At 37.5% G+C, this 15,288-nt stretch overlaps 1 protein-coding gene across 1 annotated transcript; it reads right to left on the reverse strand.

The window, feature by feature from the left end:
* Positions 1–4,238: 4,238 nt before the first annotated feature.
* Tim17b (Translocase of the inner mitochondrial membrane 17b) lies at positions 4,239–14,999 on the reverse strand. The gene is made up of 4 exons (XM_070145040.1): positions 14,942–14,999; positions 9,469–9,568; positions 8,900–9,092; positions 4,239–5,248 (listed from the first exon to the last, which is right to left on the reverse strand). The coding sequence occupies exons 1-4, from the start codon at positions 14,965–14,967 to the stop codon at positions 5,055–5,057; spliced, it is 513 nt and encodes a 170-aa protein (XP_070001141.1). The 5' UTR covers positions 14,968–14,999; the 3' UTR covers positions 4,239–5,054.
* Between the last annotated feature and the right edge of the window lie 289 nt (positions 15,000–15,288).

Below are 15,288 nucleotides of genomic sequence, written 5' to 3' on the forward strand. Positions count from 1 at the left end.
AAATTTGCCATCTATTGCAGTGAACGGAAGTCTAAATTTGTCAAGAAGAAGAAACACATTAGCCCTTATTATCGGAACTCAAAATTAGTTGCTCACATTTAATTAGGAAGGAAAGGAATATGTTTTGGATGACAAAGAATGCAAGGTGTTCCCGGAGACACTTGACAATCCAATATAGGTATTGCTTTGGATCTGTGAACAGAGTTGTCATGCAAGCACTGACCATACATCTGCCTCTTCCTCATGATAATAAATCTATACAGTAGATCTATATCCTCCATTGTTATGGTATATTTTTAAATATGCCTAAATGTCTAAGGGAGCAATTTAGATGCCGTTTCTTGAATTACATTCCAGTTGCCACAAAGAATCGAGTTGTACATTTCCCTTCTTAGAGTGAAGTCTTTCATTGCACTGAAGGATAAATTGCCCAAGTAATATGTGGTAACTTCAAATGCTAAATCAAGAAAAGACATCCAGATTTAGACTTTCCAACAACGTGTAACCATTGTGATACTGGATTTCTCTACACTTCTCAGCACCAACCATTGCCTAAATGACAAATAATGGTAAATTCAAGGGGTCGGGGCTCAGAAGTGTTCACCCACTGAGATAGTGCAGGATCAGTCTCCGTAAAGTATACTTTCAATCAATGTGGATCCACACTTTCAATCCTGGGCACATAACTCTAATAAAGCACCTTTTGATTTTCCTTTTGTTTTGTAAAGAAAAACAAGAAAATGATTCTTCTTGCTGAATTAGTGTTATGGCTCTAGTTCTTTGATGTACTAAATGTGTTTTATACTCGGTCCATGTTTGTTCTGCATGACCGTTCTCCACATCAGCACCACAAGTGCTTTAAACTTGCTCATGATTGGTGTTAGTGTTTTAGATTGAAACAGAAAAGTATGAGCCTATTTGATACCATGTCATCAGTATGAGTTATTAGGATGCATGTTTTGCATAAGCTGAAAGGCTGTTATGGTTACTATTGTGAAGTACAAGCTGCACCAGTAACCTTGTTTTGGGGTAGCATGTCTTGCCCCGACCCCGTCCTATTTGCCCATGTGTTAGCCATGCCCATAACTCTGCCATGTCTTTGAAACAGGACAAAGATACTTTCAGTTACTGTTTAGGTATTAGAAGAAACAATGTGGTTTTTAAGAAGGTGACAAATGTCAGCCATTTTTATACTTGTGATAGCAGTTCTTTGAGTCGTGTATTTCCTGTATAATAAACAGGCTGAGAACCCCTAGGAAGCTAGGACCAAGACTTTACTTGGCTGATATCTTCACATAGGTTGCAACTTTGTTCCTAAATGGCATTCAAGGAAAGCTGTCTGGCAGCTTGTTCAGTTAGGTGAATGAACATACATTGTGTTGTAAGAAGGGTCATATCTTTAGAGATGACTGGAGTTGGGGATTTTAGTGATCCATACAAGGACTAAAGTTATAAAATATGCAGGAAGACTCTGCTTCTTTTGCTACAGCTCAAGTTATTATCTTGGTTCTGTAGGTAATAGCATGCTACAAGTTTGTTTGCTTATATGCTAAAGATTCAACTCCCACAGTGTCATGGCAAATAGAACACAAGAGTCTTTGGTAATGGTACATTTTTGGCATTTTTAGTATAATACACAATTAGGTTTGAGTGCTTCTATGCCAGTTACATCGTCACATTACCATGCAAAGTATCCAGGAGTGAGTTCTCCATGTAATAATACTGTCAGTGCCGATGTTTTTTTCGATGTTACCTCCGCTTACAAACTGGAACATGCAGTTCCAGATTCAAGTAAATTCGGTGTACCAATTTGACACCTTCAGTAATCCTGGTGTAATAACTCCCACATGCTTGTCATTAATACCTGGTAGCTATTCTCAAAGTAGTCTAGAGTCCTTCCTTACACACCTTATACTGTCCAGTCGTATCAGGGTAACGACCCCTTTCTAGGAACATCGTGCTTGAAGAGGCGGCAAGTCATGTTGCAGTCACTGTGATGAGCAGCATTTTTGCAAGAGGCATGACACATGACTTCACCAATCCAGTCGACTCACACTAGAAAAAGAGGTGGTCTGCTGCTTGTACCGATGTTGGGATGAACAACAGGTTTGATCACAGTGAGTGTAAGACAAGCACCCATGTACTAAGGAAGGTGAACAGCCAGACTACAGTAGCAGCAATAGGACCTGCATCTTTTTTATGCAGGCAGCCAAACTACAGTTACTGCAAGACAGACACTTGCACCATATACCAAGGCAGCTAAAGAAAAAATCTGGTTAATACATGTTGGTTGGTAGTACTTGTGCATGATAGCAAAAAGAGTAGCGTTGGTGTATGGCTGCTGTGTTCTTCATTGAAAGGTAGTTTGCGTGGTAATACCCACTAACCTGAGCCATGCACATGAGCCATGCTAGCAGCTGTGACAGAGTCTTGATGGCCCAAGTGTGGTACTAACACTGAGACATGTTCTCTGCCCCGCTGTTGTTGTTGTTAACCTGTAAGAAGTCGTCCTGTGTCCAGCAAAGCTCGACACGACCCCTCCATCACCTGCTCCAAGAGCAAAACTTTGTGTAACCCACCAAATACAGATATCATGCAGTTATCTGGCCTTTTCTTTCTTTTACCTGGAAATATTTTTTTCAATATGATATTGCATGCATATATGATAAATATACCTATCAGATCACAATACTGTACAAAGTTCAAAGGAAGGAATACTCTTGTAGTGTTATTTTTTATCTTTTATTTATTTACTTTTTTATACAAAATATGGCATGTTAAAACTTTATACTATCCATCAATATACCCCATCATGAAACCAAATATCATTTATGTCATGATTTTGAGGCCTACTTTAAGTACAAAATAAATATAACATTCCCCAAAGACCCATAGTAAACTGTTTAAACCATTTGCAGTTTTATAACAAATTTAAAATCACAGACTAGTGCATTTGAATCATTTTCCTCGGATATTGTCTAAAGCCCACACGGGCGAGGTTTGCTTGGCAACCTTTGCTCATTATGACGTCAGAAAAAAAACGAAAGCAAAGCTGCGTATAGGTTTCCCCCAATAAAACATGGTTTTCCTTTGGCTCTGTCAAGGTTGGGCGGTGGGTGTGGTATTGAAGGTGCTGCCAGACACACAAATTGACATTGTGCGGCAATTAGTTCTCATGTCCTTTCATCAATTCTGAAGATTAAGCTATAACAAAATACAATGCGATTTTCATCTTGCGTGTTTACAATTCATGTCATATCACTTGATCCTGTTTCAATTACAGCCAGGCTTTAACTGCCCAACTAATGTTTGGACATCAGCATAAATGCCTAAGGCATCCTCATTCCACAGAGAAGCAAAGTTAGCCTGTGTGGACTGGGCCTAAATGATGGATTTTTTCAGTCATATTCCCCTCTTAAAAATTGTCACCACCTAGATTGCACAAAATGGAAATGTATAATTAAAGTACACTCATTTAAGCGATGACACTCAAAAGGGTGATAACTTTGTTATTTTCCTTTTCTTGAGTATAACTGACTAACAACGTATTTCTTTCTTAATTTTTTTTTATAAGACTCCCTCCCTCAAACACTGTCACATAGTTAATGTAATCATGAGGTATTTAGAAAAAATATTAACCATTCATTGAGCAACTACCAAGTAATGAGCATTTTCTAAATCTGCAGTTATCATCAGAATATATTACAAATCATGTGAGTGAAACATCTAATTTACATATTACATATTTCCTGGCTTTTAAACAAGTAGCTTCCCCTCCTTTTCTGTCATAGTTGAATGATACCAAACAGGACTGAGAATTCACATATGGGAAGAGGTATCATATCAGTCAAGAACAGTACTGGCGGTACCAAAGACATACATCCTAAAGGATGTGTATCTTATATTTAAGCAAACTCAGGTGAAGCAGTAGAGAACATTGGACAGACTGTATCAGAGTTCCCCTTGGATACTAGATAACTGTGATGTTCTGATGCCTCATAGTGTAGTTTCCAGAAATACAACTAATATTTTTGTGCAAAATAAATCTGAGTAAATACAAGTGATTGATTAGTGCACTAATATACCACATCTGCACCTGCTCACATGGTGGCATGTTCTTTGTCGGTTAACCCTGAACAGTGAGTCTCAGGTAAAAAACTATTATCAGCAATCTGTTCTACATATTTACTGAAAAGCTTGCAAGTAAGGGTATTTGGATCAGGGTTTAAAACTAGCTGTTTTAAATAAAGATATTTTATTATTTTGTAGAAAATCAACAGTTACAGTCAAAAGTACATACTTAAATTTGTAACACCCAAATAAGGCATTAACATTGTCATACTATTATAATCTGAGAGGTATTTAAGACTCAGATATAGTATATCTGACATGTCTGCATATCTTATGACAATATACAATATGTACATAATATATCCATTTAGCTTTACTCTCAGGTAGAAGCAAATAATACAGTTGCTCTCAGGCTACCTGAAAGAAAAGCATCTTCTGATTAAGCTTTTCATAAAAGCAAGTTGAAGAATCATTGTATCCTTCACTTTTTTAAGATTAACTTACAAAATGTTCCTTCAGTTTCATACTTAAGAAGTCATCTTCAACCCCCCCACAAAAAGACTGCATTTAACAAAAAATATATATATATACTTTTTCTCCAATTTCATAGCTGTCCTCATCTTGCCTCAGAAAATCATATGAAGTTATTAAGATGAGGACTGCTATAAATATGGGGAAGTTCCCTAAATACTTCAATATTTACTTTCACACATACAGTTCCTCTCATTTCTTACTGATTAAAAGTTTCTGAATTTACACAATGGAACTAAAGAGAACTTATGCAGAAATCCCTCTTTACACAGAAAAGGTGTTATAATCTCATGGTGTTGAAAGAGTACAACCACATTTCCAGAGCAATATTGTGAGTTGAAAGTAAAACATAATTTAGGATGAACCTCCTAGTCTATAGTCACATAGCTCACAATTTATGTAAAATATTCTTTCTTTTGTATGGATGGTAGTTCTTTCCCCAAAACACTAATTTACTGATAATTAGGGTCTTGATTCAAGGAAAGGGGCTGCGGTGGTCCAAGAACTGAAGGATCGGCCATTTCTCCTGGTGCAACAGGCTTGAACTGTTCCGAGGTGAAGCGAGTGAGGAGGATGCCAACTCCCTCAATCATGGCCAAGAGCACCCCACCAATGACAGCACTGCCTGCCATAGTTGCAACACCATCTGATAAAAAGTTTTCAATATTATTTTGGTTCTCCTTAAATATTTTATTACTAACATAAACATTTCATTCCCTAAATTTATGCAAAACATAAAAAATCAGTCTCATAACTTATGGGTTACCTCAATTAAAAGAAAAATATGTTATAGTTTGCCTTCATAATTAACTGCTCTATCAAAAAGAAATCACTGCATATCCATATACATATTGATTTTATATTCTAAAATGTCCAGATCTTAACCTAGAGATGCTGTGTGAAATCTATTCTGGTCTTGAAGCACAGTCCGCATGCTGAATAGTAAATACCCGTGTCACACTGGTCAAGCTTTGTCATGTGCTTGTTTTGTCCTGTCTGCCTTTCAAATCTGCCTTTTCTTCATTGAAAGATTATATATTGCACATCCAAAATTACAGGCCAGGGTATAATCTGTCATCATTTAATTATAAGAATATAAGACACAATCTTCATAAGAACAAAGGTGAAGGCTTTACAGCAATTCCATTAATTCTTTATATATTCAATTTTTATTTTCCTTAATGTCCTCCATCTAGAAGTAGCAACTTGTTTCTTATATATGGTGGGGAAAATGAGGGATAGCTCGGCAATCAATGATTGTAGGTAAAAATAATTATAAAGGAGGACAGAAAGAAGAGAAAATCATGTATGCATCATAACTAAAAAGGATTTGCTGCAGGTTAGAAAATCTTATCACCAGGCCTTCATTCCCTAATCGAATGAATAATGACATTCATCTCGTTATGCGCTCATTCAGTGCCCTACGCATTAATATTGAGATTGAGATCTCGGCATGCAAAGCAAGATAGAGTAGATTACCTACTATTAACAAGTAGTACACTATTCTGAAATTTTTATCTACAAAGATTTGTTATCCTTTGACCCATTGGCTTCGGGAGAATGTGGAGTTCACTTGGCTTCTGCTCCGGGTATTAGGGGCCTTTTTTAGACATGCTGAGCCACACCCACAAAATGATAAGATTTTTTTTCTTTTTCAATAATATGCAAAACATGATTTTCAATGTTTTTGTACATTCATAAATACACAATATGAATCTTAGGTGCTAGATCAAACCTGTAGCAGCCTGTTTATGTACATTAAAATCCATTTCATTAAATAAGGTATGTTACACTCTGTGTGCAAGATTGAATGTGGTCTTATTGAGGGATAGTTTTTTTTTTAAATCACTCATTTTTACAAATCTTATTTTTACAAAAGAGATTGTAGTGATATATTAGGCTGCTGCCACCATGGCTTTAATACTTCTCTTCTGTGTGTCATACTTCAAGAGAGTCACACAAAGCATCAAAAGACAATGTGAGTAATTGACACAAGGAGATTGATAGAAGATAGGATACTTATAGGTTCATATCAGCACCAAGAGATCACCATGTTTTGGTGTGTGATATCTACGCATGACAGGAGAATGATTTATGTACTAAAATTCACCCTTCATACAAAACAATCAATCACAGCATTACACATCCCGATCTCCATCATGCAATGACCTAAAGTATGTGATATGGGCATGTGGGTTCCTCATAAAGAACAGCATAAAATGTAAAACACGCATCATCATAACATGACATGAATGACTCGTCACCTGGAACCACGTCCAAGTCTGCCGAGATGTGAATAACATCACCTGGAGCCATGAAACCCATGTCATCTGTGGGCTAGGAGTTAACCTCAGCCTGGAGGTTCATGAAATCTAACACATGCAATCACTTGACAGTGGGAAACCTATCAAAGTGCTACAAATCTTTTTGAGCACTAGATGAACTTATTCATACATTTCTCCATCCTACACAAAAAATGTATTAACCAGTTGGATCCAGTTGCGTCACAGAAATCAATGTGCTGAAAATACGGAAAGTGGGTTACGTAAGTATCCAACATCCCAGGTATGCGGGAACACCCATGAGGGGTGACAAGACTCTTTTGCATAAACATTTTTTTGCTCTTTCGCCATTTTCCAGTGTCGATATTCATCTTTTAATTTGCTTTATCCTGATGGTAATGGCTCATTTTCCTTACACTGACTCCATATCATCTATGTAGTAAATATAAAGTACTGAACATTTAGTTATTTGTCATATATCATATTTTTCGTAATTTTCAATTTTCCGTAATACAACCTGCGCCGCTGGACGCAGCAGATAGAAATACTGTGTACACCATGAAAATGGCGTCCTCCCAGGAGCCTGCACTCTTCCAGTCATGGCTTACGCACATTACATTCCACATTCGTTTATCAATGGGAATAATGCTAAAGCCCCCTTCTATGACCAAATGAGTAATATCATACTCCAAGAGGATTGTGCACTAGTGGTGAGTCTTTTCCACCACCCTTGCCTTCGCTCAAGACAGCAAGTTCGCGTCACCCAGCCCTCAGCTATTTTGCCCGATGACAGCTTGTTCGCATCATCCAGCCCTCGACAAAGATTTTTCAATGACAGGACCATAACATCATCCGTAGGGATGATGTTATTTTATGAACCCCTCTGATCCGACATGACCATCTCCTGTCATGAAAAGCCTTTAGATGAGAGGTATGTGACATGATCATGCCACCATGGGACAAAATGGCCAGGTAACACGTACTTGCTGTCATGAGCGAACACCAGGGTGACAGAAAAGACTCACCACGAGCCCGCAAACCTCTTGGAGTGTGATTAGACACATTTGGCATTTAGAAGGGGCCTTTTGCATTGTTCCCATCAATAAACGAGTGTGGAAAGTAATGTCTGGGAGTGCCAGGTCCAGGGAAGAAGCCATTTCCAAGCTCAACTCAGCATCATATTTCTAGCTACCATAACTGTCGGCAGAGGTTAGAGTACAGAAAATTGAATATTACTAAAATTTAAGATATATGACACAAATAACAAAATATACTCTCTTTTTCTTCTTGCACTTAGTTATTTACTATATAGAGCGATGGTATAGAGCCTGTGCAAGGAAAATAATATATTACCATCTAGATACAGCAAATCAAAAGACAAATATGGTTATGGAAAAATGGCAAAAAAGTAAAAAGGTTTATGCAAAATAACTTTGCAAAGGGGAGCCCCACAGTCTTGTCACCGCACACAATTGTTTGCATGCTCCTAGCCGAATGGCCACTTGTGCAACCTAATGTCCATATTTTCAACCATGTGATTGCTATGATGTAACGGATCCAACAAGTTCACTGACCTTTTATAATGAGCATTATTGATTTATTATATATCCATAGATCAATTTTAATCTTTTCATTTTGTATATATTATCTATTCTATCTATAAATGTTTCTTGCTTGTAATGACACCCATTAACCATCCAGCATCCAACCCTTTCTTTCCAAAACGCTACCCTTCTCTATTCCTACCTACATCATACCATCTTCAGTTTAGTTCATATGACTGTAGTATATACCTAATATACAGAAGTACTCAAACATGTATAGTTGTTTAAATTTGCTTTTGTTATACAGATGGCTCTGTTAATTTCTACACTATAAGATTTTCTAAATCTCCCTCATACATAATATAAAATGTATAATTCACTAATTCAAGGCAGAAATCATTTGCAAATAACCTGAAATGCTTTACTTCATTAACCTAAAAGAAAGGAGACATTCTCCCAAAAGACACTTACTTCTGGCAGCCAAAATTCCCCCAGTAGCAGCACCGGAAATAATTGAATTCCACGGGTCCTCCTTCTTCCGCATGTACACCAAGGAGCAATCAATGGTGGAGAAAAGCCCTCCCCACACAGCAAACTGACCACCCACAATAGGTGCTCTCTGTTTCACAGCTACCAAACTGCCTGTAAATCTTCTGCTCAAACCCTGTAATACAAAAAGAATAAGTAAGAACAGGAATAAAACAACTATAAATCTATCTTGTAAAGAGGATTGATGGGGTGAGGTTCATTTGCTGTAGCTGTTAGTTTGTTTGTTGCTTTTTTTTTCTATTGTCATATTTACGAAATTTATCCTTTTACCACTACCCTCATGTGCAGTAAATCATTTCTTAAACGACTTTTTATATAGAACATGGACACCTATGGGGAATGTTTCTATGCCTCTTAGTAGCCGTCAAAGGGTTAAGGTAACAGTAAAACAATGAGGATCACAAAAAATATGGAATATAATATCTTATCTTTTCCACTGCTAAATATCAAATTGCAGATTCTGCTAGAGAAACCATAAAAACAATACTTACACTCGGTGCATTTCTAAAGCCCTTGATGGCCTGAAACAGTCCTCCACCAATCACACCCATTGTGAAGGCTCCACCACAATCATCCACAATTCGCCATGGGCTGTAAATTTTGATGCATGTTAAACAAAATCGATATTATTTTTATTCTACTTTATCACTGTGTCGAAAGAGATAAAACACGTAACTAGACCTACAATATGAAAGGTTAAGTGTTCCAGCCTTGAACATTTATACAATACCCACACAACAATTTGCATGTTTTTCCATACTGTCCCCCCAAAATATCTCAAATTCATCTACAGACACAACCTTGCTAAATATCAGTCACACTGCAAGTGATTTAGCAAAAAAAAAAAAAAAAAAATTATTCTCTTTGCACAATTTAAATACTACTAAGCAGTACAGAGTGTACAATCCACAAAACAAAGGAGCTGTATATGCATGAGGTAAAATTTTCAGTATGCAGTCTGCTTGTCTTCCTTTAGTGGAATGATGCAGAGTAGATCAGCTGATGGTCATGGGCTCTAAACTATCTTCCCTTTAGAAACAACTGTTCTGCTGGTGTATCAGATAGGACCAAGTCCAAAATCTTCCCTGTAAATTAACTTATACCCCCCCCCCCCCCAAAAAAAAAAAAAGCAGATCAATACATGGAGATGACTCAAAAGTTATTAGAGAAGCATTTAGCCCACCCTCAAAAAATAAAATACCAGAAGCACCTAGTGTGCCTCATAAGGTTCATCATTGACCTTACATTTTCTGTTATTGGCACCATCTGTAAGGTAGTGCTGGAAGTATGCCATCAGGGATGGAGAGTGTAACCCAAAAGAACTTTTTGCCTATCATTAAAAAAAGACATGAAATCTTTGAAGTTCAATAAAAGAAGAGCTTCTCAACTGTTTTATGTTTAGGAAATATGACGTGTAACAAAAGGGCATTAAAGCAGTTACAAAGGTGTTTAGCTCAGATCACCTGCCTTGAATGACTAACAGGCATTATTATGAAAACAGAAGTACAATTTTCTCTGAATTCCCTGTTCATTCTTCCAGTATGGTAATTTGCTTTCTCTGAACAAAACAGCTTTTTTCTGTTCACTTCCCCAATACTTATATCAAACTTTTGCAATCTGCTGACTTTGATGCACTACCCTTGAATCTGGTTTTCCATTCGGAGCACCGAATGGAAAACACTCACAGCAGAAGAGAGCATCAGACAGACTTAGCAATGGGCCCTCCTGCATGGTAGTTGTACGCTCTTTCCTACCAGGAATATATGAATACTTTACTTTCCTATGCTGTGGTTAGTGGCGAACAGCCCTCCATGAGGGTTCGCAGAGAACATGGCTCCCTGGTACCTTTCATGCCACCCCTCCCCTGCTACTGGGACCAAGAATATGGGGTTTTGGGGCTTCTGTGCAATAATTCTGGCAATTCTAGAGGATATGTAATTTTCGTTTGTGGTAATTCTTTACTCAACATCCAAAAAATTATTCATCAATCTAAGTTGCCATGACTGAGTGACTGCCCATGGGGAGGGTTGATGGGGTGCACGCTGATTTTGTTACCACCCACAAATTTTATTTTCAGCTTCAAAATATACTGGCGTTAGTGGGTTAAATTAGTTAGAGACAAAGTATGGTAAGACAACATGAAATTACTCTAACATATTTTTCAGCAGAAAGTACTACTTTCCTGAATGCCTTTATATGAGCTGCATGGTTTGTTTACACTGACAGCGAAGAATGGAACTTCGTCTCCAAACAACAAATTTCAACACCTTTATTTTGTCATTGAACGATGGTATGTGTTTTTGTGCTTTAAATTTGACTTTTTTTTATTACTTTCCATGTTGTTCCTTCATTTTAGTTGCATTTCATGTCTGTTTACTAAAATTCCATGTACTCCAGATTAACCACATGAATTCCTATATTTGGAAACTTGAGAGTAAGAGGAATCCAACAATTCTTTTTGCTGAACTATTCAAAAAAATTATCTGGCTTACTTACCCAATTCCACCAAGACTGTTAAGTTTTTCAAATGTATGGAGTACCCTTGTTTGGTTAATATGGAGAACAGGGTAATGGCTTACTTTCGAAACAATTTAGATATTTATCTGCATGAAATCCAATGATTTTAAAGATTCTTGGCATTGTTTCTTGTGCAAATAATTCGTTGAGGAGATCTGAGTACCATTTCCATCAAAAATCTTAATTTGTTAGTCCCAATAGCAGGGGAGGGCATGAAGTATATCAGTGAAATTATGGGGTAAAACAGGCTAAAATAAGAAGAATAGTGAACAATGTGTAAAATTAGCACAAAAATCACTAAAAATCTGTTAATGAAACTCTACAGACACCTCTGAAAGTATAAACACTGACGCACCAAAATTTTAAAAACTCTACAGGATTCCAACCCATCTTTCGGCAAAATCTACAAGATTCCACACCTTCCAAACCTCTCCCATAAAAACATCATGACCCATAATCCAACATAAACTAGCAATTTAGGGTGTCGTGACTAGGTGTGCCCTTTGGGCATTGCCAGAGGTGAGGGTTGATGTGGAACTATGCCCCCTAACACCCCCGGGACACCTTCTCTTCACCTCGGTATGTACGGCAAGATAGAGCTACATCCAAAATACCTTTATATACTGAAACACCAAACTGTCCAACTTTCCTTCACATCTTTCGGTCTAATATGTGAATCGCTTCATTTCTAATAACTCTTTTTGGAATTTGGGGGATTTGACGGGCTTAGATATCAAACTGCAATGGTTATTAAGGTCTCTTTCTTCTTCATTGCCACTGCATAGTCTTAAGAATAACCCAGAATCGACACAACACTGAAAACAAGACATTTCACACCAGCCTTCTGTCTCCGAATGGCCAGGAATCCTCCTGAGAAAACTCGTGGCTAGAAATGCGCAAATGCACATGCGCAGAAGGTTCTTCTCATAAAGTGTATGAATAAATCTTAAAACACGTAAATGAGGTATAACAACAAATATAAAGATCACTGAAAGCATAAATGTGGAATAGCAGACACTGATGATTAGCAAAATATAATTTTGACAATCGCATAGTAACACATGAACAACTTCGCACATCGCAATAATGAGTTCTGCTGTCAGTCCAATGATTACTCTCGACATGTAAAGAAGGTGATCAACTTAGCAAAAATTGAGCTCTCACCTCTGTTCATTTACGTATAGCACCTCTGGGAAGCATTTGCACAAACTTTGATATAGAAGAAAAGTGTCTTGGTTTGTATTGGTCTATCAAATTTTGGTATTATTGGAAATGCAACCCCACACCTAATATTAAGAATCTGAGCTTACCATGTGGGAGAACACATCATTCTACGATAGTTTTCTTCTGTACCATTTCCCTCACAAATTGATAATAATGGAGTTATTGAGGGCATAATATTCACGATTTCCAGGAGCCGCATTAACCTTACGCCTCCAGCGCCTCAACAAAATGACAAAAAGTCATTAAGAGGGACAAAAAGTCTAATGGATTTGTAGCGGATGACGTATGCGTGGGAAATCAAATGAGCCAATTAGATTCGTTCGTGAAGGTGACATGACCATAGACATTCAATAGAACTAATCAGATATGGAATATATCATCACGTGACAATAGAAGCTGGGCCTAAGAGAAAGCAGTTGAAATTCAAATCAGTTTAATCATGGCTACACAGTGCGCAGCTTGGGAGAACAATTATTTTGTCTTTCTCGCAAAATATCATCGCAATAACAAAGCTAGTTTGCAATATCTGCGAGATCACAGTGTACTTCCAGTGGAAGATTAGTGCCCGCACTGCAAGACACTATGTCATTATAGAAAAGACAAACACCAGTGGGTTTGTGGTGCATGGACAAAGATCGCAAAGACAAAACGGAGAAAACAGCGCAATTTCATGGTAAGCGATTACAAAGTAACATTTCTCTCAGGAACTAGACTTGTACCCTACCAAATAATCTCCTTCATCAATCACTGGCTAAGTAAACACTGGGATCATCAGACCGTTATGGGTGCCTCCATATTGCTGAGCCCCCCTCCCCCCTTGAAAGGGTGTTTAAGGGGATGGAGCCCCCTTTACAATCAGGAAATGTATCGATATATTATTATTGCTAGTATTTTACCGATATTTCTTGAAATTACCCCCCGCCCAATATGTATCTTGCCCTCCCCTACTATCGGGACCGATATCGTAGCTATGCTTCATTTGCAAAGGAAACAAGTGCTAGATTCATTCGAAACACGATGAAAGGTATCGGAAAATTATTTTATTCATGCAAAATAGCCTGTGTAGAAATAATTTGTAGAAATCTTTTTGTACGGACAGAAAACAATGCAAAAATTGTTGCACGTGGAACCACATTTTACAGTCTGAAATCCACAACTACCTCCAAGTAAACAAACCTCAATGCTTATACTAGCCAGATAGAGATGGTTGACCTCCCTGGCAATGTAGTGTACAATATAATGCCTGCTGTAGCTCTTTCTTCACAAATTTATGTGAGGGGTATTTATGCTGCGTTCAGAACTGCTCGTCCTGCTCGTCCAGACCAGTTGGACGAGATGTTTTGACCATTCGGAACCTACACTATCTCGTCCTGGACAAGTAGTCTTACCCTCCTGCGAACCTGGGCAAGCAAGACGAGATGACGTCACAATACCTTTTGTATGTAAACACTGACAGCTGCAGGTAACCACAAGATATTGATGGGTAATTTTATGACCCTTTACTGGTGTCATCATAGGATATTTTTGTGTTTGTCAATTGCAGGTAAGTTACATATGCATCAAAGAAGTTACAAAACCTATTTCCCCCTAAATATATTGGTTCCAAACGTGGCCTACTTATCCTGCTGGTCATGGACAAGTTGTCTGGACGAGCAAGACAAGGAGTTCCGAACGCAGTATTATTCGCCTTTGATGAAACACAAAGCTGAGGCCACAGCATCAAACTTTACTGTTCCTTTTCAGAGCAATACCCTGGTCTGTGCAGAAAAAATGCTGTGGCTCATATAATAAATGCTATCACTAGTTCATCAATCTCTACCTTTACATGATAATATAGCCAAAAATAACAATACAATACAACAAAACAACAATCTCCATGAAACACTTTCCTTGTCCGAAAAAAAATCCTTCATCTTCGTTATTGTAAACGGCGTAATTTAAACAAAATTACATTTACCTGTTCTTCTTGTTACTCAAAGCCAACGAAAAAATAATACAAACATAATCCCCACAAGCAAAAGATCAACATATTGCATAATCACACATGAGCACAAGCAGCCAGCAGACGATGCTCACCATTTCCCCCTAAATATCCTATTACTAGCCTTATTTCCACGATTCTAACCTCATTTCCTAAATCCCCTTCACAACAAATGCCCTCATAATGAATCTAAGTATGAAAACAACCTTTAAATCTAACACAAATGCGAAAAATTAACTCACCAAGGTTCTCTTGAGTATTCCTCCATGGTTGCGACTCAGCGACAAAGAGACGGTCGAGATGCGCAAATGTTGTTTTTATTATAGTTGGCGTTTTTCGATTTTCTTATCAATTGCTTTCACTTACATATGTAGAGAGAAAATATTAATATCGTAACTTTGCAATATATTTTGATATCTTGCATGAATACCAAATATCCTTTTCTCTAATAATTTAGCGAATTACATCATGTTCCCTTGGCGGATCATCCTGTATATATTTCTTTTCATTATTGTTATTGTTGATATTGGATGTTGTGGCTCTTATCAATACTATCATTATTATAATTAATGTCCTTATTATTAGTAGT

Source organism: Penaeus vannamei, chromosome 3, assembly GCF_042767895.1.
Source record: "Penaeus vannamei isolate JL-2024 chromosome 3, ASM4276789v1, whole genome shotgun sequence".
Lineage (NCBI taxonomy): Eukaryota > Metazoa > Arthropoda > Malacostraca > Decapoda > Penaeidae > Penaeus > Penaeus vannamei.

What these genes read in the sequence shown, in the direction of transcription:
- Tim17b (XM_070145040.1), bottom strand. Translation starts at nt 14,967, where the DNA reads ATGGAGGAATACTCAAGAGAACCTTG. An exon ending in GCTTTAGAAATGCACCGAGT is followed by an intron (nt 9,093 to 9,468) that starts GTAAGTATTGTT and finishes TTTGTATTACAG; the next exon opens with GGTTTGAGCAGAAGATTTAC. An exon ending in GGGAATTTTGGCTGCCAGAA is followed by an intron (nt 5,249 to 8,899) that starts GTAAGTGTCTTT and finishes ACTTTTTATCAG; the next exon opens with ATGGTGTTGCAACTATGGCA.